General features: G+C 46.7%; 1 protein-coding gene across 5 annotated transcripts; it reads left to right on the top strand.

Annotated features, from left to right (window-relative positions):
- The first annotated feature begins 221 nt into the window (after positions 1 to 221).
- SLC5A11 (solute carrier family 5 member 11) lies at positions 222 to 25,460 on the top strand. Of its 5 annotated transcripts, none has more exons than XM_081170871.1 (17): positions 3,645 to 4,230; positions 5,503 to 5,540; positions 5,589 to 5,725; positions 8,089 to 8,160; positions 8,813 to 8,917; positions 9,911 to 9,970; positions 10,224 to 10,328; positions 13,170 to 13,275; positions 14,251 to 14,331; positions 15,536 to 15,741; positions 18,077 to 18,212; positions 19,016 to 19,123; positions 19,687 to 19,837; positions 20,097 to 20,265; positions 20,722 to 20,937; positions 21,345 to 21,516; positions 21,653 to 25,460. In XM_081170871.1, the coding sequence occupies exons 3-17, from the start codon at positions 5,612 to 5,614 to the stop codon at positions 21,871 to 21,873; spliced, it is 2,022 nt and encodes a 673-aa protein (XP_081026997.1). In that variant the 5' UTR covers positions 3,645 to 4,230; positions 5,503 to 5,540; positions 5,589 to 5,611; the 3' UTR covers positions 21,874 to 25,460. The 5 variants fall into 5 exon arrangements, with proteins under 5 accessions (XP_081026999.1, XP_081026997.1, XP_081026995.1 ...); XM_081170869.1 differs by having other exon boundaries at positions 5,503 to 5,544; XM_081170870.1 differs by having other exon boundaries at positions 3,646 to 4,230; positions 5,503 to 5,528.
- Positions 25,461 to 26,537: the final 1,077 nt, after the last annotated feature.

Raw genomic sequence — 26,537 nt, 5'->3', positions numbered from 1 at the left:
GCTTCCTTGGATGACCCCACTGGGTTCTAGTATAATGATGGGACAGGGATGAACACTTCTCTACCAACTTTCCTCGTTATCTCTGGCATTCGATTCACTTCTTTCCCTCTCCCTCCCTCCCTCTATCCATCTCTCCTCCAATGATTGCTTTCTGGAAGGTGGGGGAATGATACACTTTGGAGTTTGACCCCCAAACCCCTGATAAGGAAACAACGCGGCTGTCCTTCTTGCAAGCCACATCAACACAAAGCAAGCAGGCCTCCAATGAACTGAATGGCTCTGCCTATAAATTTGTCCTCTCACGCCTCGTGAAAATGTAAAACAGCCCCATTGGCAAATCCCCGTCTGCCTGCTGGCAATATTTAAGCCGTCTCGTGGATTGGCAAGAGACTGGCGGCATCGAGGGTGATAGGAGAAACCCAAAGGTGCAGGGTAAGTCCCCTCATTGCTCACGGCTTGCGTCGGATCACGTGGAGGATTCTTACGGGTGGGTCTGGGGGCGCCTTTAGCTCTAGATCCATCGGGGCTGCAAACGCAAAAACCGTAAATAGAATGGCGAGGAGCATCAGACCCGGTTCGGAGGTGGCAATGGGCCAGCCACATGGTCTGCTGGCTCTCTCTGGGCTGGTTTCAATGGAGCCGCTTCAATGCACTGGTTGTTCTCTGGAAAGAACTGCCCGCCTCCAACCCAGCAAAGGGCAGGCGCTTGGTGCCAAGGGAACTGAGCAGAACAAGACTGTGATCGGAATGGACAAAAAAGTCCTAAACTTTCCATTTCTTCAAGTCACAAGGAGGAGGCAATTCCAGGACATGGGCTTCACCGATCGAAATTGGGAGGGCAGAAGGGCGGGGAAGGGGTGCTAGCAATCTCAAAGGCTCCCCAGCCCGGGGATTTCACTGGGGATGCACAGACTTTTGCCCTGAGCCCCAGAGAGCGTTGTGGGCCTTTAAATGCAGCTGCGAACAAGATGGTTCAGACTCATCTACCTTTGGTACAATTATTTTTTTATTTCGTGTCTGTCCTTTCCCCCCAAGGAATTCAAGGTGGTGTACAGGGGCTCTCCCCTCCTCATTTAATCCCCCACATCAACCCTGTGTGGTAGGTTAGGTCAAGAGGCAGTGGCTGGCCCGCCCAAGGTCATCCAGTGAGCTTCATGGCCAAGTGGGGATTTGAACACTGGTCTCCTGGGTCCTAGCCTGATGCTCTAACCACTACACCATGCTGACTCTAAGCAAGGAGACAAAAGCCTTCTTGGTCAAAGCATCAAGGATGGAGATTTCAAATTGGGTGGATGGGGAAACCCCTTGCCAGTTTGGGCAATGAAGTAGGATAGCCAGGCTACTGGTTCCCTCTGCTGGAAGAAATTGCCACTGGGACTTGGTACTCCAGGCAAAGAGCCCAGCAATGCCCTGTCCCTACAGGAGAATGGCTTCCCACAACTTGCTGGGCTCTTATGATGAGCTCTGGCTATTCTTTGTATGGGTGTCTCTACAGGCTTCTGAAAAATACCTTGGGAGCTTTCCCACCCCACCCCCACTAAATTGGAATGACAGCTGCCTCCCCAATAAGCCCAGACCCTTGCCTGTAAACTTTAGACCCCACGTGAGCCCCATATTCAGGCAGGCCTCATTAGCCTGTGACAGGCTTTGCCAAATGTTCTGGGCTGCAACCCCCATCAGGCCCAGGCAAGAGGCGACTGGCCCTTCCTTGCTTAATTTTTGCATCCACAATGAATTACTGCAGCATTTGGGGAGAGAGCTTTTAAGTCTTTGCTCTTGCTGTGGTTTCTTGGTCTGATCCCTTGTCCCACAAAAAGTGAAAAAAAGTTATAGGCATTTGTTGATTTCCTCATATGTGTCTATGGGGAATCTTGCAAGGTTTTGGATTTTCCCAAGGGAGAGTTGGTGGCATATTTCTGAGGTGAAGTGGTCTGTTACCTGAAGTAGAATCACAAATGAATCTTCCTTCCTTCCTTCCTTTCTTCCTGCATACAACTCTAGTGCTTACTTTGTACCTGGTATGCACTCAGTTTGTTTGCTAACTTTTCCTTGCTGGGATGGTATGTGCTGCATCGCGCACAAACAATTTGGGTTTATTCTAATGATGCCCGTCTTAGATCACACTATCCATGTACGTAGAGCTCACAGCATGCCACTCCTCTCTTCTGCTGTTAACTCACACAATCATATAATTGTAGAGTTGAAAGGGACCCCAAGGGGTCATCAAACCCAACTCCCTGCAATGCAGGAATCACAGCTCAAGAATCCCTAAGAGGTGGCCACCCAACTTCTGTTTAAAAACCTCCAAAGAGGGAGAGTCTACCATTCCACTGTTGAACAGCACTTACTGTCAGAAAGTTCTTCCTAATGTTTAGCCGGAATCTCCTTTCTGGTAATTGGAATAGGTTGGCTTGAGGTCTCCTTCTGAGCAGCAGAAAACAAGCTAGCTCCTACTTTCATGTCAAACCACCTCTCAGTCTTCTTCTCTTCTCCAGATAATTGTTAGATAATTGTATGCTGCTTGGAGCAAGAGACTTTTTAAAACAACAACAACAACAACAACAACAACAACAACAGCAACACATTGCTTGACAGTGAAGATAAGGTGTGTGATGCTGCTTGATGAGAATTAAGCCTACAGTGGTGCCCCGCAAGATGAATGCCTAGCAAGACGGAAAACCCGCTAGACGAAAGGGTTTCCCGTTTTGGAGGTGCTTCGCAAAACAAATTTCCTATGGGCTTGCTTCGCAAGACGAAAATGTCTTGCGAGTTCCTGCGGGGTTTTTTCCTCCCCCCCCCTTTTCCCAAGCCGCTAAGCCGCTTATCAGCTGATCCTAAGCCGCTAAGCCGCTAAACAGCTGATCCGCTAAGCCGCTTATCAGCTGATCCGCTAAGTCGCTTAACAGCTGATCCGCTAAGCCGCTAAGCTGCTTATCAGCTGATCCGCTAAGCTGCTAAACTGCTTATCAGCTGATCCGCTAAGCCCGCTAAGCCGCTAATAGCGCTAATCCGCTAAGACGCTAATGGGCTTGCTTCGCAAGACGAAAAAAACCGCAAGACGAAGAGACTCGCGGAACGGATTCTTTTTGTCTTGCGAGGCACCACTGTACATTTAAAATGTTTCAGCAGGAACATGTGCTTTGTGTGTGTTGCAGACAAGCTATATGTTGAAGTTAATCTAGCACAATATATTTTGTGTGCGGTCAGATACCCAGAGCTCACGGGAACAGAATGAGTATCACGTTAGATTGTAGAATTGTAGTCCAGAATTGTAGTCCAAAACAGCAGGAGGGCACCTGGTTGGGGAAGGCTGTTTTAGAGGAACTCATTGAAAATATAGGCATTTCCTGCTGGTGCACCAGCACTCACCAGCCTCTTGCTTCTCTCCTGCATCTGGACATTGGAGATAGCTCCATTCTTAGTGATTATGGCTGGCATCCCACCCCCAAAGAACTTGTTCTTCTTCGTGACATGCAAATCAAATGGATCTCTTTTCCTCTGTCGGATATTGTAAGGGTTGTAATGATGTCAGGCAATTTCTCTGGCACCCTTCCCAAAAGTCTTCAGCCCGGCAAGATCCATGCACCACAGCATTTTAGATGCTCCTTTGTTTATTTATTCAGAGCGTATTTTCTACCCTGTTCAAAAGCCAAGAAGGCTCTCTGGGTGGCTTACAAAGATCAGTAGGAGTGAGAGTCTCTTAACCTCTGAGGCTTTCGGTCTAAAAAGACACAGCACACAAGGAAAAGGGGACGGGGAGGGTAGAGGAAGAAGGACATCAAGCTCCAGCACCAAGTTCTTAAAGCTGCAGTTCTGGGATGAAAGCAGGCACGGCTGCCGCAAGGTGTCTGTTGAAGGAGGGCCAAAGGCAGCTGGGAGGCAGTGGAATTGCCCTGCTTCTCTAGAGTCAGCATCTTGAAGAAGAATTAGAGGAAGTGGAGCTCCTGTGAAAAGCAGGCATTTGGCCAATCGAGAAAGTGACACCCACCTGAAAGGTATTCCTCTGGCTCCTTGCCTCCCACTCTCTACAGTGAGCACCTTAGAACCAAGCGGAAGAACGTGTTTGTCTACTCCCAGGGCTCCCACACAGAGCAGGGCAGCTTGGCTTCTGCAGCAGCCTCAGAGGATTCCTCCTCCCCTAGGCTACTGCTCCAACACCTGGGCACAGCGAAGGCCCCCAAGGCTCCGGCTGGCGTTCCATTGGCTTGACCCAGACCAGCGTCTCCCACAGTAAGTGTTCTCTTCCTGGCAGATACCCAGGTTTCTTTGCATTCTAATAGGCAAACCCTAAAGCACAGCTATCCTATGAAATCTGGGCTTCTCTAAAGGTTGAGATGCAGTTATCCAGCCAAAGGAGGAGGGGGAAGAGAGAGAGAACATGGGAGGGAAGGAAGCAACATGTATGAAAGGAAAGTGTGCACAAGAATAACCATATTAGGGACTGAACATTATATACGAAAATGAAATATATCAGGAGAAATTGCTTGCCCAAATGAAGACAAATGTGTAATGGGCTTCTTTTTCTTTTTCTTAAAAAAAAAAAGTAGTTTGCAAACCAATGTGGAAATGCAGCAAACTGAATTTAGGATTGGAAAAACAAGGAACTGAAATTGTTTGATTTGTCTACCCATAGGGCACATGATCACACGAAGGGATCTGTGCATCATGATATCAAAGGGTCCCAGTGCTTAAGAAAGGAATTCTGACCTTCTCTTGACCTCACTGCTTAGGGGCTTGAGATGTTTGCTGTGGGGACTCCACATCAGGAAGCGACTCAAGCCCCTCACTACCCGCCTCGAGAACAGTCATGAAAAACCTTTGTTGAGCCAAATGGCCCAAATCACCAGCTGCTAAGATCCTGGAGCCATGAGTTGAGATTCCTGCATTGCAGGGGGTTGGACTAGATGACCCTTGCGGTCCCTTCTAACTCTACAACTCTGTGACTCTAGGTTTGGTAAGACACATAGAGGCTTTTTCTATTGCAAGCCACTAATAAATTGAAATAGGGGTAACAGCAGCAACAGACATGGCCTTGCTTATTTCCACCACATGGGAAAGCAATTCTTAAAATCCGCCCTTGCTTGTTGGCTCCAGAAAGCTGGGATGCAAATGAGACGGTTTCCATGGGTTGGACTACAAATGTGCTTCTTGCTCAATCCCTTTGATCTACTGTTATGGTTGGCACAGTGTGATTGAACTCAAGGTGGATTACCTCCCAATTACAGTCAACTTCTCTCCCTCTGCATGCTAGAGACTAGATCCTCCTTCCAGGATTCTGTTTTCCCCATGGAACCAAGAAACTACCCACCTCAGAGCAGTTTGGTTTTGCATTTTCAGTCAATTGAGTTGCTCACCTTCCAGGCGCAACAAAATGTTTTTACTCCTCTTGCATCTACAGGGACTTCAAGAGTGACCTCCGAGTAGGGGAATTTGATGGGCAGCAGATGTTGCTTGAGATCCTTACACATTTGTTGTGTATTGTTCTCTCTCTCTCTTGGCCAGATAAACACACCAGGAAGGAAGGAAGGAAGGAAGGAAGGAAGGAAGGAAGGAAGGAAGGAAGGAAGGAAGGAAGGAAGGAAGGAAGGGCGCCCAGGAGATCCAAGCGGCAATGGAGCCAAGCACAACCATTCTGCCTCCTGCCTTCCCCCAACAGAGCTTGGAAGCTGTGGATATTGTTGTCCTGGTTCTGTACTTTGTATTTGTTTTGGCTGTTGGACTGTGGGTAAGAAAGATGTTTCCTTGATTGTTCTGTTCAGTTGAGGGACAATGTCTCCACATGGGTGCAGAGATCCAAGGGGAACTTAGGAAGCTTTTATTTTATATTTTATTTTATTTTATTTTTTATTGCATTGCATTGCTTTGCATTGCACTGCATTTATATCCCTCCTTTTCCTCCAAGGAGCTCAAGGTGCCATACATAGTTCTTCCCCCTCCTCAGTGACTGGCCTACAAGGTCACCCAGTGAGCTTCATAGCTGAGCAGGGATTCGAACCCTGGTCTCTCAGCTCCTAGTCCAACACTCCAACCACTACACCACACTGGCTTTATACTGAGTCCATCTTGTTCAGTACTGTCTGCACTGACTGGCAGCAGCTCTCCAGGATGTCAGACATGAATAATTCCCAACCTTACCTGGGACCTTCTGGGTGCAAAGCAGATGCTCTGCCATAGAGTTACAGCCCTTCCTCTGATATAGGAAGCTGCCTTATACTGAGCCAGACCCTTGGTTCATGTAGCTCCTTATTGTCTGCACTGACTGGCAGAAGCCACCCAGGAACCATCATAATTCCATGAGGTCATTCGTAACCAGGATAGACATACTTTCGCTGTTGTCGAAATTTGTCAGAATATGACTCTTACCCTTTATTGGCAGATTCTAGAACTAGTTATTCTTATACTCTCGCTGTTGTCGAAATTTGTCAGAATATGACTCTTACCCTTTATTGGCAGATTCTAGAACTAGTTATTCTTAGCTCCTGGCACCCTCTGCCAGGGCAATCTGCCACCAGCCTTGGCCCAGATTCCATTCCCAGCAAGCAATGCAAGCACTCCATTCATTCATGTCTCCCTCCAGGTGTGATTGAGCAACTTGATGAGTCAAGGTAGTTCACTTCCTGCTTTGTCATGCTGCCAACAATTCCCACATGCAACTGGCCCAAACACTTCCTGGTTGCCTCCCCAGCCATAAGCCTCCCTGCCTCTGCCAATAGAAACCACAGCCTAGTGCTCTCCGGAAAATGCCCAAGTGGGAATCTAAGAAGAGCCTGGCTGATGTATCAGCCCCCCCGAAGGGAGGGGCATTTAGTCCAGCAGCGCATAGTTAACTATGGAACTCACTTCCACTGGAGACACTGATGGCAACCAACCTGGCAACCAAACAGGATAAGACAAATTCATGGAAGACAGGGCTGTTGATAGTCACTAGCCACAGTAACAGTGCTTTGCCTCCACAGTCGGAGGCAGCAATGCTTCTGAATCCCAGATTCTGGAAACCACAGACGGACAGAGGGCCCTTGATCTCAGATCCTGATGTAAGGTTTCCTACAGGCATCTGTGAGAACAGGAAGCTGGACTAGATGGGTCACTGGACTCATCTGGCAGCAGCTTACCTTCTTATGTTCTTCTCACAGTGGCCAACCAGATATCCCAACAGAACCCTTGGTCCATCCAACTCGGTATTCAACACTGGCTGGCAGCATTTCCCCAGAGTTTTAGGCAGGAGTTTCTCCCAGCCTTTCCTGGCGATGCCATTGGGGATTGAATCTGGGACCTTCTGCATGCCAGGCAGATCCCTTCCCAATGAGCTACTCTGTCTCTGTGTCCACACTTCGCTTGCCCCATGCCTACAAAGCATGGGTCTTAGTGGTTTTCTTTTTGCGCTGCTGCTTGCTCCAGGAAAGCCTGCTCTTTAACCACTGAATTGGAGCAAACATCAGTCCCTGGAAAAACTTGTTGACATTTGATTCAGTGGTAAAGAGGTTGTTTTCCTGGAGGAAAGTGGCGGGACAAACAGAAGTGAGAATGAGCCATAGGAGTCCAAAGTTCTAAATCTGATCACTCCTTCCCTTGGGCACCTAAGTACAGTGGAACCTCGGGTTGTGAACGTGATCCATGCGGGAGGCATGTTAGCAACCTGCAGCGCCGCTTCTGCGCATGCACGGATCATGATTCGGTGCTTCTGCACATGTGCAAAGCACGAATTAGTGCTTCTGCGCATGCGCGAGTGCCGAAACCCCGAAGTAAGCTGTTACAGTGCTTCCAGGTTTGGCGCAGTGCGCAACCTGAAAACGCATAACCTGAAGTGTCTGTAACCCGAGATAACACTGTACACTCTTTGCGCATGGATCAAAATCACCTGCCCAGAGTGCTGCCGGTCTCCTCTCCCCCACCCCCGGTCACTGATGTAGATCTTCACTCACCTATTCTTCACCAGCGGCCATTTTGTGGCCTGCCTCAGGCGCCAAAATGTTTTGGGCAGGCCTGGTTGTTGCTGATGTTGTTGTTGAGGGTGACTCACTGCCGCCTCTTCAGGCTTCTTAGACTTGCTCGTTTTTATCTCTCCCTCTCTCTCTTTCTGTTTCTCAGTCCATGTGGAAAACCAAGCGAAGCACTGTGAAGGGCTACTTCTTGGCTGGAGGCGAGATGGTCTGGTGGCCAGTAAGCGATTTCCATTATGATGTCTTGGTGGGGTGTCTGTTGCAGAGTGGATCTGCTATGTGTTTGGGAAAGGGGTTGAAATGCAGAGAGTCCTCTGTCTGCCTTCAAAGCCTCAAGGTGGTTTTTTGAGGTCTCATCCCTGCATTGAGATTATTCATATGGGTACAACTCTCGTCTAGTTGAGGTCAGACAGGCTGGAGCTGAGTGCAGAAGGAGCATTATGTGTTCCCCAACTTCCCCTAATACCCCAGGCAAGGAATGTGTATAGAAATGCATACACTACAGGGGTAAAGTGTGTATAAAACACACATTTCAGTGAAAATTGCACTTAGAGAAAATTTCTTCTCAAAAATGTGCAGAATAGACCAAATTGCATAGCAAATGTGTGCAGTGGGAGAAATGCACACTAAAACACTGATAAGGCTTTGTGAGGGCTTTGGAAAACAAAAACAGATAACCTCACACTGATGCGGAAACGTGGTGAACTGAACTTAAGAGTGGAAAAACAAGAAACTGAAACTGAACCAGTCCCCATAATGAGACCTGACAGCCTTTCCAGGGGAACTGGGTGGAGTCCTTTCTGTGCCAGGCAAGATTAGGTGCTCTTGGGAAGGGCAGGAACTGAGCTGGCTCTCACAACCTCTCTTCCCAGGTGGGGGCATCTCTCTTCGCCAGTAATGTCGGCAGCGGACATTTCATTGGCCTGGCTGGCTCCGGGGCAGCGTCTGGAATTGGTGCTACGGCTTATGAGTGGAATGTGAGTATCGCATTTACGGCACAACCTGCTCCTGAGGATGATGATGTGTGTGTGTTGGGGCGGGCATGAACCTGGTAGAGGGCCTTCTTGTAGTGGTGCATCAGGTATTATAATAATAATTTATTTATACCCCACCCATCTGGCTGGGTTTCCCCAGCCACTCTGGGTGCCTCCCAACAGATGATGATGATGATAAAATATCAAACATTTAAACTTCCCTAAACAGGGCTGCCTTCAGGTGTTCTCTAAAAGTCAGATAGTAGTTTATTTCCTTGACATCTGATGGGAGGGTATTCCATAGGGCGGGCGCCGCTACCGAGAAGGCTGGTTCCTCGTAATCTCACTTCTTGCAGTGAGGGAACTGCCAGAAGGCCCTCAGAGCTGGACCTCAGTGTCTGGGCTGAATGATGGAGGTGGAGAAGCTCCTTCAGGTATATTAGGCCGAGGCCATTTAGGGCTTTAAAGGTCAGCACCAACACTTTGAATTGCACTTGGAAACGTACTGGTAGTCAATGAAGGTCTTTCAGGACTGATGTTATATGGTCTCAGTGGCTGCTCCCAGTCACCAGTCTAGCTGCCGCATTCTGGATTAGTTGTAGTTTCTGGGTCACCTTCAAAGGTATCCCCACGTAGAGCGCATTGCAGTAGTCCAAGCAGGAGAAAACTAGTGCATGCACCACTCTGGCGAGACAGATCTTTTGGCAGACTGTGCCCTGGTGAACTGAGGGCCTTCTCAGTTTACTGCCCAGAAGCTCCCTCTTGATGGGCAGGTTCAAGATACACCCCGACCCCTCTGACCCTCTCTCTCATCTTTGTCTTCTTTATGTTTAAACCTGACAGCCCTTCCAACAGAGGTCTGTCTTCTGCAAAGTAGGACATGCAGCCACTCTGTGGACCCAAAGCCAACCCAGAGAAAGCTTTTGTCTGTCAGTTGATTCTCTGGTTGTATCCTGCTTATTTTGTTCCTGACCTGGGCTCTGCTTCTCCTCACAGGGCATGTTCTGTGTCTTGGTGCTGGCATGGCTGTTTCTGCCCATCTACGTGGCAGCAGGGGTGAGTCCACCGGCCACACTATGGCCACTGTTTCCCACCAACTTTTTCAGAGAGCAGGAATCTGTTCTGAAACGGATGTGCCAAGTTATGCATCATGTCATTTCTCTGAATTGTAGTCTTTAAAAACCGTAAACTCACTGCCCTGTCCTCCTGAGGTAAAAGGGACTGTACCATTTCTGTGATGTTATTACTGCCTAGATTTCGAATAATCTTTTCTTGCTGTTTTTCATCAATGCTGCCTTATCATTTCCAGGTGACAACCATGCCAGAATATTTGCAGAGGCGCTTTGGGGGCAAAAGGATTCAAATCTTCCTAGCGATTCTCTACTTGTTTATCTATATATTCACCAAAATCTCAGTAAGTAAGGAGACGAGAGGAGACAGAACAGAATTGGCTTGGAAAGAGTAGGTCCATCGAGGCTTCCTAAGTGACCTTTTCTGCCTTTCAATCTTTCTGATATGTTGTGTTGGCTTCTGAATGACAGGCAAATGATGAAAGGAGGGAAGGAGACTGAACTGAATTCTAGATTTAAGATTGTGTAGGTTACTGAAGGCTGAGGAAGATTTTTGGGGGAAGCCTGCTTCTGCTGCCCATTCTTTGATGCTAGATGTATTTTTGAGCACACAGAATCATTTTACAAAGTGTTCCTTTGTGTTCTTCCTGTTGGAATAAGGTCAAGCGAAAGCAGTAGCAGCTCACTTTGCTTGAGAACAGAATCTTCTCCCTCCTTATCTATTTTGTCTGTTGCTGAGTTTACTGCTTGTAGTTCTGCCTGTTTGGTTTGCTCCCTTTTCGTGAACTTATTTCTCTTGATATAGATGTAAAGGAGATGCCAGCACCAGCAGAACACCTGAGGGCTTGTCCACACTTGCCTCTGCTGTGCTGTTACCATGGTCAGCGATTTACAGCTCTGTGTCCAAGTGCCCCCCCCGGCTCCGGAGCTTTTGCTGTGGAAACATGCTCTTTAAAGCTCAATCAGAGCAAACATAAGTCCATGGAAACCCCAGTCTGACGTCCAATTCAGAGGATGTTTTCGCGGGAAAAGCTCCGGAGCAAAACAAAAACATTTAGACACAGACCTTATACCTTGGTCCATTTAGGTAGTATTGTCTTGCAATGGCTTTCTGGGATTCTGGGTGAGGGACATTACCAGCCTGGCTTGGAGATGGCTGGGGACTGAAGCTGGGGCCTCCTGAATGTTAGATGCTCTACCCTGAGCCATGATGACCCTCTCCTGTGTGGTGCTGGACAGTGACAGAGGACGACTAACCTGCCTGGTTTAGTAATTCTTCTTCTTTGGGGTCAATGGGTTTTAATGAGTAACTTACTAACACTTTCTCTTTAGTTGCTCATTAACAACGAAACAGCACTCAAGGCCACTACTACTACTATTACTACTGTTAATAATAATATGGACTGTCCCCCACCTTCCCAGTGGAGTGTCCTTTGCTTGTGTTTCATCAATAGCAGGATCAGGGTGCATTTTTGCATCTAGCCGGAAGATGCTCCCAGTCTGGACTCCACACACAGCTGCCTTGCCTTACTGATGTCATCATGTGGATTACAGTGGAACTTCGGGTTGCGAACGTGATCCGTGTGGGAGGCATGTTCGCAACCTGCAGCGTTGTGTCTGCGCATGCGCGTGACGCAATTCGGTGCTTCTGCGCATGCACAAAGTGCAATTTAGTGCTTCTGCACATGCGTGAATGCCAAAACCCAGAAGTAACCTGTTTTGGTACTTCTGGGTTTGGCGCATCCGTAACCGGAAAACATGCAACCCACAGCGATCGCAACCCGAGGTATGACTGTATTAGTTTAGTTTGAAGACTGATTCAAAATAATTATTGATCCACACAAACGGAGTCCTGAAGTGATATACAGAGATGGGGCAGGGAGGGGGAGTACTCGCGTATGGGGGTCATATGGGGTTGGGGGGATCCTTGTCCCCCCTCCCCACCCCAGGTCATACTGGCTGGTGAATTTGAGGCAGTTGTGTGTGGTTGTTGGGTTAATTTCATTTCCGTTGTGTTTGTTCGCATCCCCAAACTTCCTTTGCCTGAGTTGTCCCGCACGAATTTTGCAAAGCCCTTCCTGCGTTGAATGTAACCTCAAATGTGCTTTCTACTGTGTGGCAGTGATGCAGGGCATTCTGTGCTCCCTGAAATGTTGTGCGGATGCCAGATGAACCATCTTTTGACCCAGCTCAACACGGTGGCCCTATATTGTGTTAGGCTCATGGTGTCTTCCGTTTAATCACACACATCACCTAGAGTAGGCCTGCAGCAACAGAGGCAGCCCTGCCAGTTAACTTCAACAGCATTCAGGGCAAACAAAACCTCCCTTTTTGGCCATGGAGTGTGCATGAGAGCCAGTGTGGTGTAGTGGTTAGAATGTCGGACTAGGACCTGGGAGACCAGGGTTCAAATCCCCACTTGGCCAAAAAGCTCACTGCCTTGGGCCACTCACCGGCTCTCTCAGCCCAATCTACCTAACAAGGTTGTTTGGGGGATTAAATGGGGAAAGGGAGAAGAATGCATATGTTGCCTCGAGTTCCTTGGAGGAAAAGATAGAGTAGAAATTCAGGAAATAAATAAATTCTCCTGTTTGCAATTCAAGAGAATGTCAAATTAAAGAGGGACGTGGCGGTGGTAGGGTGGGGTAAATCCCACCACGCTTTTCTATTAGCCTGGATTGGGGGCTACCCCCAACTCCCCACAGACTGCTACTGCTGCTCTCCAGCACCTGTTGAGTTTCCTGCTCCCAAGGAATGACTGAGCCATTGTTCCAGCTCTTCCTCTTCCAAACAAGCTTCTCCTTTGTCCAAAAGAGCTGAACAGAGCTTGGCTGTCCGTACAGGGGGTGAGGGTGGGGGTCCTTCAGCTGTTGGGCACAATGGAGCTGAGAGCATTTATTGGTCTACTTGAGGTGCCTCCAGTATTCTGCGGGAGTGGATCAAAGCCCTCTGCCACCCTCTAGTGCAACACACACACTTTGAAAAAGAATCAGGGTTTTTTTTGCCATTTGGAAAGTGCACTGAAAAATGTGGGGTGAGTGAATGGTTAATAGGGAGACGTGTAAACATCCCACAAACAAATCAAGATGAATGGAGGAGGAATCCTCATGGTCAAGTAGATCCAAAAGACCAGTCAGAGCCTAACCTCAGTGTCCTCATACCTGTCTGGATTTTGTCTCCTCCAGGTTGACATGTATGCTGGGGCCCTCTTCATCCAGCAGGCCTTGCACTGGGATCTCTACGTGGCTGTCATTGGGCTGCTGGTTATCACAGCCATTTACACTGTGGCAGGTAAGTCTGAGCAGAGAGAGAGAGAGAGAGAGCTCTGTCCTTATCTCTTTATTCAACCTCTAGGAGTAGATATATCCGTCCCTGCCTAGCAGGGTTTGTTTGTTTATTGCATTTCTATCCCACTTTCCCCCATGAGCTTAAAGTAGCACCCATAGTTCTCCCCTTCCTCATTTAATTCTCACAACAACCCTGTGAGGTAGATCAGGCTGAAAGGCAGTGACTGCCCTGTGAGGTCATCCAGGGAACTTCATGACTGAGTGGGGATTTGATCTGTGGTCTGTCCCAAGCCCTAGCCTGACATTAACCACTAGGTCACGCTGACTGTCCAAGACATCTTGCTGCCTCTGATAGTGGAATAGGTAGCCATCGTGGCTAGTAGCCATTTATAGCCTTATCCTTGATGAAGTTGTCTAATCCTCATTTAATGCCATCCAAGTTGTTGCTGACCACTGCATCTTGTGGGGTGGAGTTCCATAGTTCCAACAGTGCATTGTGTGAAGATGTCCTTCCTTTTTCTGCCCTGAACCTCCCAACGTTGAGCCTCACTGAGTCACAGTGTTGTAGAGTCGGAAGGGAACCAAAGGGTCCAAGCCCTGTAAAGAAGCTGATTGGATTGGCTATTGGGTCTTATTTTGATATTGGCAATGGGGCAGTGTGTTCCTGAGGACAGGACTACCCTAGAGGACACAGGGCAAGCCGGCCTCCAACACCTCCCAGTTGCTCCTTGCCTGCTCCAGCTTCTGCTGCCTGAGGTGACTTTCACTCTGCCTAATGGTAGGACCAGCTCTGCTTTTTAGCAGTTATCTCATGGTCGTAATCCACCCGGAATGGGACTAGGGTCAGCCACCATTTGACTGCCCTGTGCAAGCAACTGGGCAGATGAGGCTTGACTAATGCAAGTCCAAATCTTTTGGTCAAGCTAATGTCCAGACCAAGTTCCAAGCACAGGTCTTGCTTCTTCTGTTCCCTCTGTAGGTGGCCTGGCAGCTGTGATATACACCGACGCCCTGCAGACAGTCATCATGCTAGCTGGGGCGCTGACGCTGATGGGCTTCAGTAAGTATCTTAGAACCACAGAACCACAGAAGTGGAACGGACCACAAGGGTCATCTCATCCAACCCCCTGCAATGCAGGAATCTTTTGCCCAACACGGGGCACAAACCCATGACACTAGGATGAACAGTCTTATGCTTTACTAGCTGAGCTCTCTTGTGGATGGGGTTTGGGGTTTGCCCTCTGAGATGTGATGCCAAGTTTCGCACGCAGGAGAAAGCTGCAGATGTCCACTTCATTCATTGCTCCCTGACTTTGCTCATACCTCCGTGAGTAGCTGTAGCGCAGCACCTAAGCATGTGATCCAGGACATCTCTGGGTTGAGTCTGGCCTCAGGCTCACGCAGGCCAACTCCTGGTCTGCAATATAGGCATAATAATAATAATAATAATAATAATAATAATAATAATAATAATGATAATTCATTGCCCACTCTTCACCCTAAGGTCTCAGGGCACATTACAGGATTAAAATAAAATATTAAAACACTGTTTGAAAATCAGTTTAAAACAACTTGCAATGAGGTGGGTCCTATGATATGCATCTCCATTGTCAAAAGCTTGGGTAAAGAGGTACGTCTGCAGCATTCACCAGAAGCTGTACAATGAAGGTGCCAGGTGCACCTCTGTGAGGAGGGAGAGCCACGGCTTAGGGGCTGCCACAAAGAAGACCCTGTCCTGGGCCACCACCACCCCAACTTTCTGAGAACCCCTGAAAGGGTCTCTAGCATCCACCTATTTTAAGACTTGCCATAAGCAGACACTCGCAGAGGTCCAGAGATGCCCAAGTTATTTCTAGTCTTTGAGGTCCCTAGTCAAAAATAAAAAGATCATATAATCAGCTGATATGAGAGCACCCCTTCATCACAATCTTACATTGCTCCATCAGAACCAATATTTTGTAACAATGTTTATGAATGTTTTAAACTCTCTTAAGGTGACAAGATCTGTAACAGTTAACAAAAAAGTTCTGTCTTCTACCAAATCACCTCTATTCCTTGCTTAAATCTGCAGCTCTAAGCTGAGAAAGCGTGCCACATCCTTGGGCTCATGTGTATCAAGACATGTTACCTCACAATGGAGAATTCTTCCCTAAATCCCATTGTTTGAACTTAGCGGTTTCCCAAAACACCACAGCAGACCCATGCAAAGCAAATGCTGAGCACCGGCAGGAAATCTGAACATCGTTTGCTCTTCAACTTTCCAGGTTTTTCCAAAGTTGGAGGGCTGGAAGACTTGCAGAACAGATACTTCCAAGCCATTGCGAGCAACCGCAATGGCAACAACAGCTGCGGTTTACCCAGGGATGACGCTTTCCACATCTTCCGGGATCCTGTCACGTCTGACCTTCCCTGGCCGGGAGTGCTGGTTGGAATGACCATCCCCTCGCTGTGGTACTGGTGCACAGACCAGGTTGTTGTTCTTGTTGTTCTTGTTGTTTTTATCGTTGTTATTAATATACCACCCTTCAGATGAAGATCACAGGACTGTTCACAACATAAAAATACAAAATGAGAACACAAAATACACACTAAAACAAAAACAAACCAATAACCCCTCTCCCACAAACACAATTAAAAGGGTATATAATGTTCACCAGGGCTTCTAAAATCCATTTTTGTTGTCCTGCCATTAGTCCCCACACTAAAGTAAAGGTAAAGGGACCCCTGACCATTAGGTCCAGTCATGGCCAACTCTGGGGTTGCGGCGCTCATCTCGCTTTATTGGCTGAGGGAGCCGGCGTACAGCTTCCGGGTCATGTGGCCAGCATGACTAAGCTGCTTCTGGCGAACCAGAGCAGCACACAGAAATGCCGTTTACCTTCCCTCCGGAGTGGTACCTATTTATCTACTTGCACTTTGACGTGCTTTCAAACTCTTAGGTTGGCAGGAGCAGGGACCGAGCAACGGGAGCTCACCCCGTCACAGGGATTTGAACTGCCGACCTTCTGATGGGCAAGTCTTAGGCTCTGTGGTTTAACCCACAGCGCCACCCGCGTCCCACAGTCCCCACGCTACAGGGTTATAATTTAAAAGTTCATGAACATCTGAAAATGCCAAGGATTTTGCCAATGCAAAATTGATGTGAGTAACAACTTCATACCAAAAGGAATATATCACTGGAGAGGCCCTGATCATTTGCCTCAAAGAAGCATCCTGAACCCAACACCTCCATCATTATAACTCCAGGGCAGACACCTGTCTGACAATACGAGGAACATAATTAATATTCTAGAAAAATTACAAGTGAATATTAATACTAAAGCAGTTTTGATATTTGTGGACGCGGAGAAAGCCTTTGACAATATCTCTTGGAGTTTTATGAAGAAGAATTTACAGGGGATGGGGGTTGGTCAAGGGTTTAGTAATGGTATAGGTGCAATTTATTCAGAACAAAAGGCTAAATTAATTGTGAATAGTGTTGTGAAGGAAGAATTTAAGATAGAGAAAGGAACACGACAAGGTTGCCCAATCTCTCCATTGCTTTTTATATCGGTCCTGGAGGTTCTTTTAAATATGTTAGATCCTAAAATTAAGAATCTGTCAAGAATGTATAACTTGCTGTTGAAATGGAATACTCAGGATGAAACGGTGAAATCTGCTATGATTAAATGGGCACAAGATGTTGGACATAATATTATGATGGCTGACTGGGAACAGTTATGGACCACAGGTATGAAGTTCACGGCATGTAATGCCTTAAGAGAGAATATAATGAAAATGATATATAGGTGGTACATGACACAGTCAAGCTTGCAAAAATCTACCATTTGCCCGATAATAAATGTTGGAAATGTAAAGAGACTGAAGGTACATTCTTTCACCTTTGGTGGACATGCCCAAGGATTAAGACTTTCTGGGAGATGATCTATAATGAAATGAAAAAGGTATTTAAATATACCTTTCTGAAGAAACCAGAGGCCTTTCTCCTGGGCATGGTCGGCCAATCGGTGCCAAAGTAGGATAGAACTTTCTTTATGTATGCCACAACAGCAGCAAGAATACTTATTGCAAAGTACTGGAAGACACAAGATTTACCCACCCGGGAAGAATGGCAGATAAAGGTGATGGACTACATGGAATTGGCAGATATGACTGGCAGAATCCGAGACCAGGGAGAAGAGTTGGTGGAGGAAGATTGGAAGAAATTTAAAGACTATTTACAGAAACATTGCAAAATTAATGAATGCTAGAAGGATGTTGGAATGATGTTATGTGGCTTTAGCAGAAATGTTATAAAGAATTTGGGAAAAACTGACTGTTAATTGGCGAAAGGAGGGAAAGTAAAATTACATTATATTAAGATAAATTACAGGACAATAATTTGAAAAGATGGAAAGGATTTGCTGAAACAGATAATCGAACTAGAATACAAAAAAAGGGAGGTGTGAGGAGGTCAAGGAAATAAGCTAATGAAAGACAAGTTATGGGAAGATGTGTTGTATTTTTCTTTTTTGCTTTTTTAATGAATTTTATTTCTTCTTGTTTTTTCTTCTTTTTTCTTATTCTTGTTTTTTCTTTATTGTGATGTGTTGTATTGTTTTTGTTTAAAAATGTGTTTTTTGCTTTTTCTTTTTGTAACCTTTGAAATGTTAATAAATATTATATATATATATATATATATATATATATATATATATATATATATATATATATATATATCTCCAGAGAAGCCACTGCCTGCCTTTGCATCTCTCAGGTGGTCTTAGAAGGGCCTGTTCCAAACTGTCTCCTTCCTTACATTGCAGGTCATTGTTCAAAGATCTTTGGCAGCCAAGAACCTGTCTCATGCCAAAGGGGGAGCCTTGCTGGCCTCCTACTTGAAAATTCTGCCCTTGTTTATGATGGTTCTGCCTGGCATGATCAGCCGCATCCTCTTTCCAGGTAAGAAGGAAGAATAAGATGCCTCCTGATGCTGCAGAGTGTAGTGAATCATAGAGTTAGAAGGGACCAACCCACCAAGGGTCATCTCAGGAGTCCTTGACAAATTGCTGTCCAACTTCTGCTTAAATACCTCAAATGAAGGCCATGTTCTGAGGTTGTCTGTTCCACTGCTGAACAGCTCTTACTGCCAGAAAATTCTTACTAATGTTCTTCTTTCTTGTCATTTGAATCCATTGGTTTGAGCGGTGAGAACGTTGGACTCACTGGGTGACCTCGAGGCCAGTCATTAAATCTCTCAGCCTAACCTACCTCGCAGGGTGGTTGTGAGGATTAATTGAGGAGGGGAAGAGCCATGTAGGCTGCCTTGAGCTCCTGGGGGGTGGGGGGGAGAGATGGGATATCAATGCAATGAATAAATGCAATACAGATTTCTAAGAGGAAATATATTTTGGTCAGCATGTGTTGAGGGGGAAGGATTTGGAGCAGGGATCAAAGCTCTTATCTTCCTTTAATTTTTTTACCCTGAGCATTTCCAAACTGCCAGCACATTCCCAAAATAAAATGTGCCATAAAACCATCAAAACATCATAAAGTCGTAAGATGCAGTACCAACAACCAAACCAAATTAAATTGGTTTTCTGAAATAGACTTGTTTTCAGTAGGTGACAAAATATTAGAATCTGCCTCTTGACTACAGATGATTTGCAAACAGTTCCCCACCCATTTTTACACCCTTGGCCTTGCACCCCCCCCCACTCTCTCACAGCTATTTACAACAAGTTTAAATTACATTTTCATCACAGATCTCGTGGCTTGTGCTGATCCGAACACCTGCAAAACGATCTGTGGCAACCCATCTGGATGTTCTGATATTGCATACCCCAAATTGGTCATTGAACTTTTGCCAATTGGTAAGGAGGAAGGAAGGGTGGGGGCTTCTCAGCAACCCAAAGAGAGATGCTCAGAGATGCAGGTGGAGAGAAATTTAGCTGTAGGTGAGAGACCAACAGCACTTTCGGATGGTAACAAATAAGGTCCAAGATGTGCAAAGACAATGGGTGGTGCTCATTGGAACGGGTGGGGAAGAAGGCAGGGAGGCCAACAGTAGGTGGCACCAGAGCCAATGACAGGCAGAGCGAACTAATTTTCATGTTGTCCTCATTCTTCTCCCTGCCATGTTTGGCTGCCACTGTGGCTCAGTAAACAACAGAGTTATTTGCAAAGGTTTTTTGGGTGGCCCTGGGGCATGGCATGAGCTTATCTCTGAAGACCAGTTGTCAGGTACCACAAATGGGGAGAGTGTTGCTATTAAACCCAGATCCCCCTTGCTGGCTTCCCAGAAGAGGTGTCTGAAGACCATGACCTGGGCTTTGACCCAGCTGCTGCAGGGCTTTTCTTATATTAGGAGAGAGGTGAGCACTCTGCTTGGTCCAGGGCACCCCTCGTGAGTGGTGGGCTCTCCTTTGGATTCCAGGACTCAGAGGTCTGATGATGTCCGTGATGATTGCAGCACTGATGTCCTCCCTGACTTCCATCTTCAACAGCGCAAGCACCATTTTCACCATGGATCTCTGGCGAAATATCAGGCCCCTCTCTTCGGAGTGGGAGCTCATGATCGTCGGCAGGTAAGGTGCCCCATGTGCAAGGTGGTGCACACCCAACAAGAGTCCCAGAAGATCCCAGGGTAGACTTCCAATAGTTAGGTCACAGAATTTTAGGGTTGGAAGGGACCCCAAAGGTCCCTAGTCCATCCCCCTGCAATGCAGGAATCACAGCTAATTCACACTTGGATACAGCCTTTTATGTTTCAGGACCTATTCTTTCCTTGCCATTAGAAATTGGTAGCAAAACAAAGAGATAACGAGGCCTTTCTCCTTGATTCAGGGTCTTTGTCCTGCTCCTTGTAGTCATTTCCATCTTATGGATTCCGCTGGTCCAGGCCAGCCAGGGGGGACAGCTCTTCATTTACATCCAGACCATCAGTTCCTACCTACAACCTCCTGTGGCCGTGGTCTTCATTCTGGGCTGCTTCTGGAAGAGAACAAATGAAAAGGTGAGTGAGATGCAGGTTCTTCTGGAGGCCCTGAACGATGGCGGTTGTGAGCTGCGTTATTTGCAAAGTTTTTTGGGTGGCCCTGGTGTATGGCATGAGTGTGTCTCTGAAGACCAGTTGTCAGGTACCAAAAATGGGGAGAACATCTTCTGATGCAAATCATTGTAATATTTTTATTTGCGTTCCAAGTATCATTATATTTACCCGTACACAATCTGTGTCTCAAAGCAATCCATTCCTATGTTGCAAGAGTTGTCATATCTTCTATCCATTGATCAAAAGGCGCCAAAGGATTGTTTCAAATTTCAAAAGATTGTTGTGCTTTGGTTTGTGGATTGTTTTGAGATGGCCGAATTTAGCAGATGTGCCCTAAAATGGGAATTAAACCAAATTTCGACTTGACTGTGGTGTAGATGCCTCTTCTTGTTCCAACATGGGATTCTTCCTTCCTCCCAGGGGGCATTCTGTGGCCTTTTGATCGGGATGGGAATGGGCCTGATCCGAATGGTGCTGGATTTCGTCTACCCACTGCCACGGTGCGATGAGGCAGACGGCCGTCCAGCAGTGGTGAAATACGTCCACTACCTCTACTTCTCCATGATTCTGAGTCTGGCTACGCTGCTTGTGGTGGTGACTGTTAGTCTCCTGACAGAGCCTCCTTCAAAGGAAAGGGTGCGTAATTCCAGCAGGCATTGCCAGCTCTCGTTTCTGAACCCATCTTCTTGGGTGCTTTAAAGCCCAATCAGATTAGAGCAGCTCTGAAACATGGAGCAAATTAGGTGACACCCAGGGTGGATCTACACATGGAGGGGTGGGACGGACACTTTAAATAAGTCAGAAATTAGATCGTTATACTGTAGTAAAAGGGAAAAATAATCCCTATGGAAAACCACGTTTCAGAATTTCCTGCTCTCTGGCGCCATCTGGTGTTGCATGTTTAAAGTGTAATCAAATCACTGTTTCTTTACTACTGTAGCTGAGTCCCCACGCTGTCCCTTTAAAACACTTCTATGCCGCTTCATCATCCACAGATAATCCTGTGGTCTGTAGTTTGTTAAAGGTGCCTTTTGTCCCAACAGATCACCCGCCTCACCTGGTTCACCCGCAAGGATGCTCAGGTAGAGAAGGATGTCCTTCCACAAGCTCCCAGAAGCCCTGCTGTGCCTCTCCCTGCCAACAGTGTCCATGAGGCTGGTCCTCCTTCTCCAGTGCAGCTTGAGATCAGCGATGGCCCTGAAAACAATCAAAATGGTAAAACTTATCAGTGACCCACAGAGGACAGAGATCAGTTAGTAGAGCTTGAGACACTTAATCTCAGGGTCATGGGTCCCTTTCCCATGTCCATGAGCCTGACCACTGATTTACGGCTAACTTGTCTCCTCTTTAGGTTCCCTGGACTGTAAGAAGACCTCCAAACTCACAAGGCTGTTTTTGTGGATCTGTGGGATGGAGAGCAGGAATCCGGACACTCCAAAATCTGCTTTAGAATTGAAAAGTGAAACCGCCATGGCTTCCACGAAGGAAGCACCATTTGTGAAGCACATCCTCAATGTCAACCTGATAGTCTGCTTAAGCGCAGGCGTCTTCCTCTGGGCTTACTTTGCGTAGCATCGAGCCTCATCGATTCAAAGGACGCTGTTCAGCGCCAAGCAGATGGGCATTGCTATAGGAAGGACTAAGGCGAATGATAACACTTAATAATGACCCTGTACCAGACACTGTGTGTTTTTAAAATTCTCAAGGAAAGGAAAAAGGGCCTGAATGCTTGCAGATGGACTTGAAGAATTCGCAGTAGGAGAAATCTAGAGCCTCTCCAATGTAACCGGGTCCCAGGCGGTGATTTTGGGGGCAAAGACCAAAAGCAGGTTTGCTTGGCACAGTTATTATTTAAACAAGTGAGACACCATTCTTTTGCCACACATTTCCTGACAGTCGCATGACCCCACATGCGGCAGGTCTGGGGGTTTTAGCCAGCTAAGTTCTACTCAGAGTAAACCCATTGAAATTAGCAAACAATAGATAGGACTATGGAACTAACCATTCCCTAGGAGGCAGTGAGGGCCACCAACCTAGATGGTTTTGTAAGAGAATTAGATAATTTCATGGAGAGCTATTAATATCTACTAGCCATGAAGGTTCTGCTCTGCCTGGGGAAAGCAATGCTTCTGAATCCCAGCTGCTGGAAACCACAGGAAGGGAGAGTGAACTTCTGCTCAAATCCCACTTTGGGGTTTTGGTTGACCCTTGTGAGAACAGGATGCTGGCCGGATCCAGCAGGCTCTTCTTAAAGGTAAAGGTAAAGGGGCCCCTGACCATTAGGTCCGGTCGTGGCCGACGCTGGGGTTGCGGCGCTCATCTCGCTTTATTGGCCGAGGGAGCCGGCGTACAGCTTCTGGGTCATGTGGCCAGTATGACTAAGCCGCTTCTGGCAAACCAGAGCAGCGCATGGAAACGCTGTTTACTTTCCCTCCGGAGCAGTACCTATTTATCTACTTGCACTTTGATGTGCTTTCGAACTGCTAGGTGGGCAGGAGCAGGGACCAAGCAATGGGAGCTCACCCCATTGCGGGGATTTGAACCACCGACCTTCTGATCAGCAAGTCCTAGGCTCTAGGCACAGCGCCACCCGTGTCCCGGACAGGCTCTTCTTTGTTTCTTACATTAATATCATTAACTATTCCCTTGGGTCTGTTCTGAGTAGGACTAGCATTGGATACAACACGGGGTCTTTAATAAAGCCTTTGCCGACCTGGTGCCCTCTAGATGTTTTGGACTTCACATCCCATGTGGCTGTGCTGTCTAGGGCTGATGCGAGTTGTAGTCCAAAGTGTCTAGAGCTCTCCAGGTGAGCAAAGCCTGCTTTAATGCTACAATGTTTAGCTATGGGCACCCATGCCATGGTGATGCTCTCATACCAGAACCGTGTTCATGCGCTGGCTCCTCCAGAGGAGCTCACAACCTCTTTGGTCCTCCCCAATCCTCTTAGCTCAGTGTGGCACAAACCATCGTTAAGGCAGAGAGTTCTTAACCATAGATCCAGGTTCAGGCAACATCCTAAGCCATGGGTAGGCAATATAAGGCCCAGGGGCCAGATCCGGCCCAATCGCCTTCTAAATCTGGCCCGCGGACAGTCCAGGAATCAGTGTGTTTTTACATGAGTAGAATGTGTCCTTTTATTTAAAATGCATCTCTGGGTTATTTGTGGGGCATAGGAATTCGTTTATCCCCCCCCCAAATATAGTCCAGCCCCCCACAAGGTCTGAAGGACAGTGGACCGGCCCCCTGCTCAAAAAGTTTGCTGACCCCTGCTAAGCCAACTTTGGCTTAGCCGCCATACTGAGCAAAAAAGGACTGGGAAGAACAAAGCGGCTGTAATCTTCTCCTTCCTGGGAGACATACTTTGGCTTAGTGTTACACACAAAAGTTGCCACAGTGAACAAGTATTTTTGATTGTCCTGAGCCTACTGTAGTCCAGGGGGGTTGACTTCCCTCCATAGCTTGAACCATGACAGCTTAACAGGCATACAGTTTATCGGAAACATTGGAAGCTACCTGATATTGAGTCAGACCTTTGGTCCATTGAGCTCAGTATTGCCCACACTGACCAGCAACAACTGTCCAGGGTTTCAGTCCCGAGTCTCTCCCAGCCCTACCTGGAGATGCCAGGGATTAAACTGGGGACCTTCTGCGTGCAATGCAGGTATACTATGCACTGAGCTAAAGCCCTTCCGTCTACATTAGTAGGATAGGCACGTCTTAAGGTTTTCATTACAGGTAGGTAGCCGTGTTGGTCTGCCATAGTTGAAACAAAACAAAAAAATTCCTTCCAGTTGCACCTTAGAGTCCAGCTAAGTTTGTCACTGGTATCAGCTTTCGTGTGCATGAAGAAGATGGAGAAGTGTGCATGCACACGAAAGCTCATACCAGTAACTAACTTAGTTGGTCTCTAAGGTGCTACTGGAATGAATTTTTTTTATTAAGGTTTTCAGTCACTACAAGAACAACCTGTTACGTTCTGTCTAATCTCCTGCAGATATACATCCCAGGCATTCTCGATTTACAAACATATATTTCAGTGGTGTCATATAATGCCAATTTTGTGTTAAAAGCTAATATTACAGGCTGATAAAAAATAGCATTCTCTTGAAAAAGAAGTGCACATTGCAGGGGGTTGGACTACAGAACCCTTGGGTGCCCCTTCCAACTCTACAGGTCTGCGATTCTATGAAAGGTTCTTTAGCAGGGTGCTAAGTGTAACAATGAAGGAAAAGGTAGCAAAACGAACTTTTCTAGAGTGCAGGAAGACTGCATAACCTCCCAGAAACATCTGTGGACATAGCTTGGAAGGAGAACGAGTTGCTTGTTGAAATGGCCAATGTATTTGTGAGATTTTCAGTGGGAGAGTGTTTTGACGGTGTCCCTTTTACTGTACAAAATAATGCGGAGAGTATTTTTATGGAGTATTTTATGAACTGCGTCATGTTTTTCATGGACTTGTAAAAACAAAAACAAATCAATGTGTGTGTTTTTATTTATTCTTCTGAATGGAGTCAGGCATCGGTGCAAGGATGCCACGATATATCTGAGCTGGCTTCAGTTTTCTTCATCATGCAATAACCAGTCTAACCCAGTGGCCTCTTCATACCTGCTCCAGGGTGATGTGGGAAAGTTGCAAGTGATGCCCAGGGAAATGTGTGCAGATCCTATCCTTGTCTTTGGAGAACCCAGGAAAGTTAAATGCGATGCTGATAATATTTGAAGCTCGACTGTGTGATTCTAGCGTAGTGCAGCCCAAATTGTCTTTCCTCAGACAATGAGTGTCTTTATAACAGCTGCCTTAACTGCACAGAAGAAATTCAGCACTGAAAATAGACTAGGCTCAACCTTGGTTGGCAATAAATGTCTTTAGATAACCTGGTTTAGATATACTTGCTTCTTTCTGAGTTTTGGGAAGGCTCCTTTCCAAGAAGTAGTCTTGATATTTATTTATTTCTAAAGGGAAAAAAACCCCAAGATACATTCCCATACCACAAACAAAGACTAGTTTTGCCTCCAGACAGCCTGTTTAATCAGCATCCAACCTGATTTGTTTGCAGAGAAATTAGACTGTCCAGCGGGAGTCTCCATCCTGATTTGTTTCTGGGGAGATTAGGTGTCAGTTTCGTCAAGCAAGTGTTTTAATGAATAAAAATAAAATTACCCCACACTTTCCAGTGCACTTTTCCATCTCTTTTCTGTCTGTTCTTTTGAATCGAAGCATCGCTGGCTGGTTGTTTCTATGGCAGCACACCTGTACTTGGCCAAATGTTTAGTCATGTAAAAATAAGCTTTAAGTTATGTTAAAGGGCCTTTAACTTAACAAAAGAGACTGGTTTGACCACTCCATAATAAGAACATAAGAAGAGCCTGCTGGACCAGGTCAATGGCCCATCGAATCCAGCATTTGGGTCTCACAGTGGCCAGCCAGATGCCCCAGTGCGAAATCCACAAGCAGGACTCCGGCACAAGAGCCCTCTCCTCTGTTGCGATTTCTGGCAACTGGTATTCAGAAGCATTGCTGCCTCCAATTGTGGAGGCAGAGCCAAACCATCGTGGCCAGCAGCCCTTGATACCCTTCTCTTCCATAAACTTGTCTAATACTCTTTCAAAACCATCCAAGATGGCGGCCACCACTGCCTCCTGAAGGAGCGAGTTCCATAGTTCAACTACCGTACACATTGCGGGAAGAAGTCCTTCCTTTTATGTGATAGTTCAGTCAGTAGAGCCCGAGACTCTTAATCTCAGGGTTGTGGATTTGAGCCCCATGTTGGACAAAAGATACTTGCATTGCGGGGGTTGGACTAGATGACCCGCATGGTCCCTTCCAACTCTATGATTCTAAGGTGGGGAGGGGTATTACTCAGAAGGGTGGTGGGAATGGGAGATTGGCAGATAGCTGAGATGAGCCTGTTGACGACTCTTAACGATGGATAATGGATTAATAATGGATTCTTATCCCATTATACATGACTAAGCCATTTCTCACCTTCTCACCCCTTGCCTTTTCCTGTAAGACCTATTACAGTCGTTAAGAGTCGTCAACAGGCTCATCTCAGCTATCTGCCAATCCCACCACCCTTCTGAGTAACACCCCTCCCCACCTTCTCACTATATAGAAGGATCTGGCAACTTCTGTTTCAGTGTATCTGAAGAAGTGTGCATGCACATGAAAGCTCATACCAAGAACTAACTTAGTTGGTCTTTAAGGTGCTACTGGAAGGAATTTTTTTTTA

The sequence above is a fragment of the Podarcis bocagei genome, assembly GCF_964188305.1.
Source record: "Podarcis bocagei genome assembly, chromosome: 14".
In the NCBI taxonomy this organism is placed as follows: domain Eukaryota; kingdom Metazoa; phylum Chordata; class Lepidosauria; order Squamata; family Lacertidae; genus Podarcis; species Podarcis bocagei.
Note: the sequence above shows the minus strand (reverse complement) of the source record. Positions and strands in the feature narration are given on the sequence as shown.

Excerpts from the sequence above, each read along its gene's own strand:
- SLC5A11 (XM_081170873.1), top strand. The coding sequence starts at position 5,612 with ATGGAGCCAAGCACAACCATTCTGCCTCCTGCCTTCCCCCAACAGAGC. Across the intron at positions 5,726-8,088 it reads TTTTGGCTGTTGGACTGTGG|TCCATGTGGAAAACCAAGCG; the intron begins GTAAGAAAGATG and ends TCTGTTTCTCAG. Across the intron at positions 19,838-20,096 it reads GAGCTCATGATCGTCGGCAG|GGTCTTTGTCCTGCTCCTTG; the intron begins GTAAGGTGCCCC and ends TCCTTGATTCAG.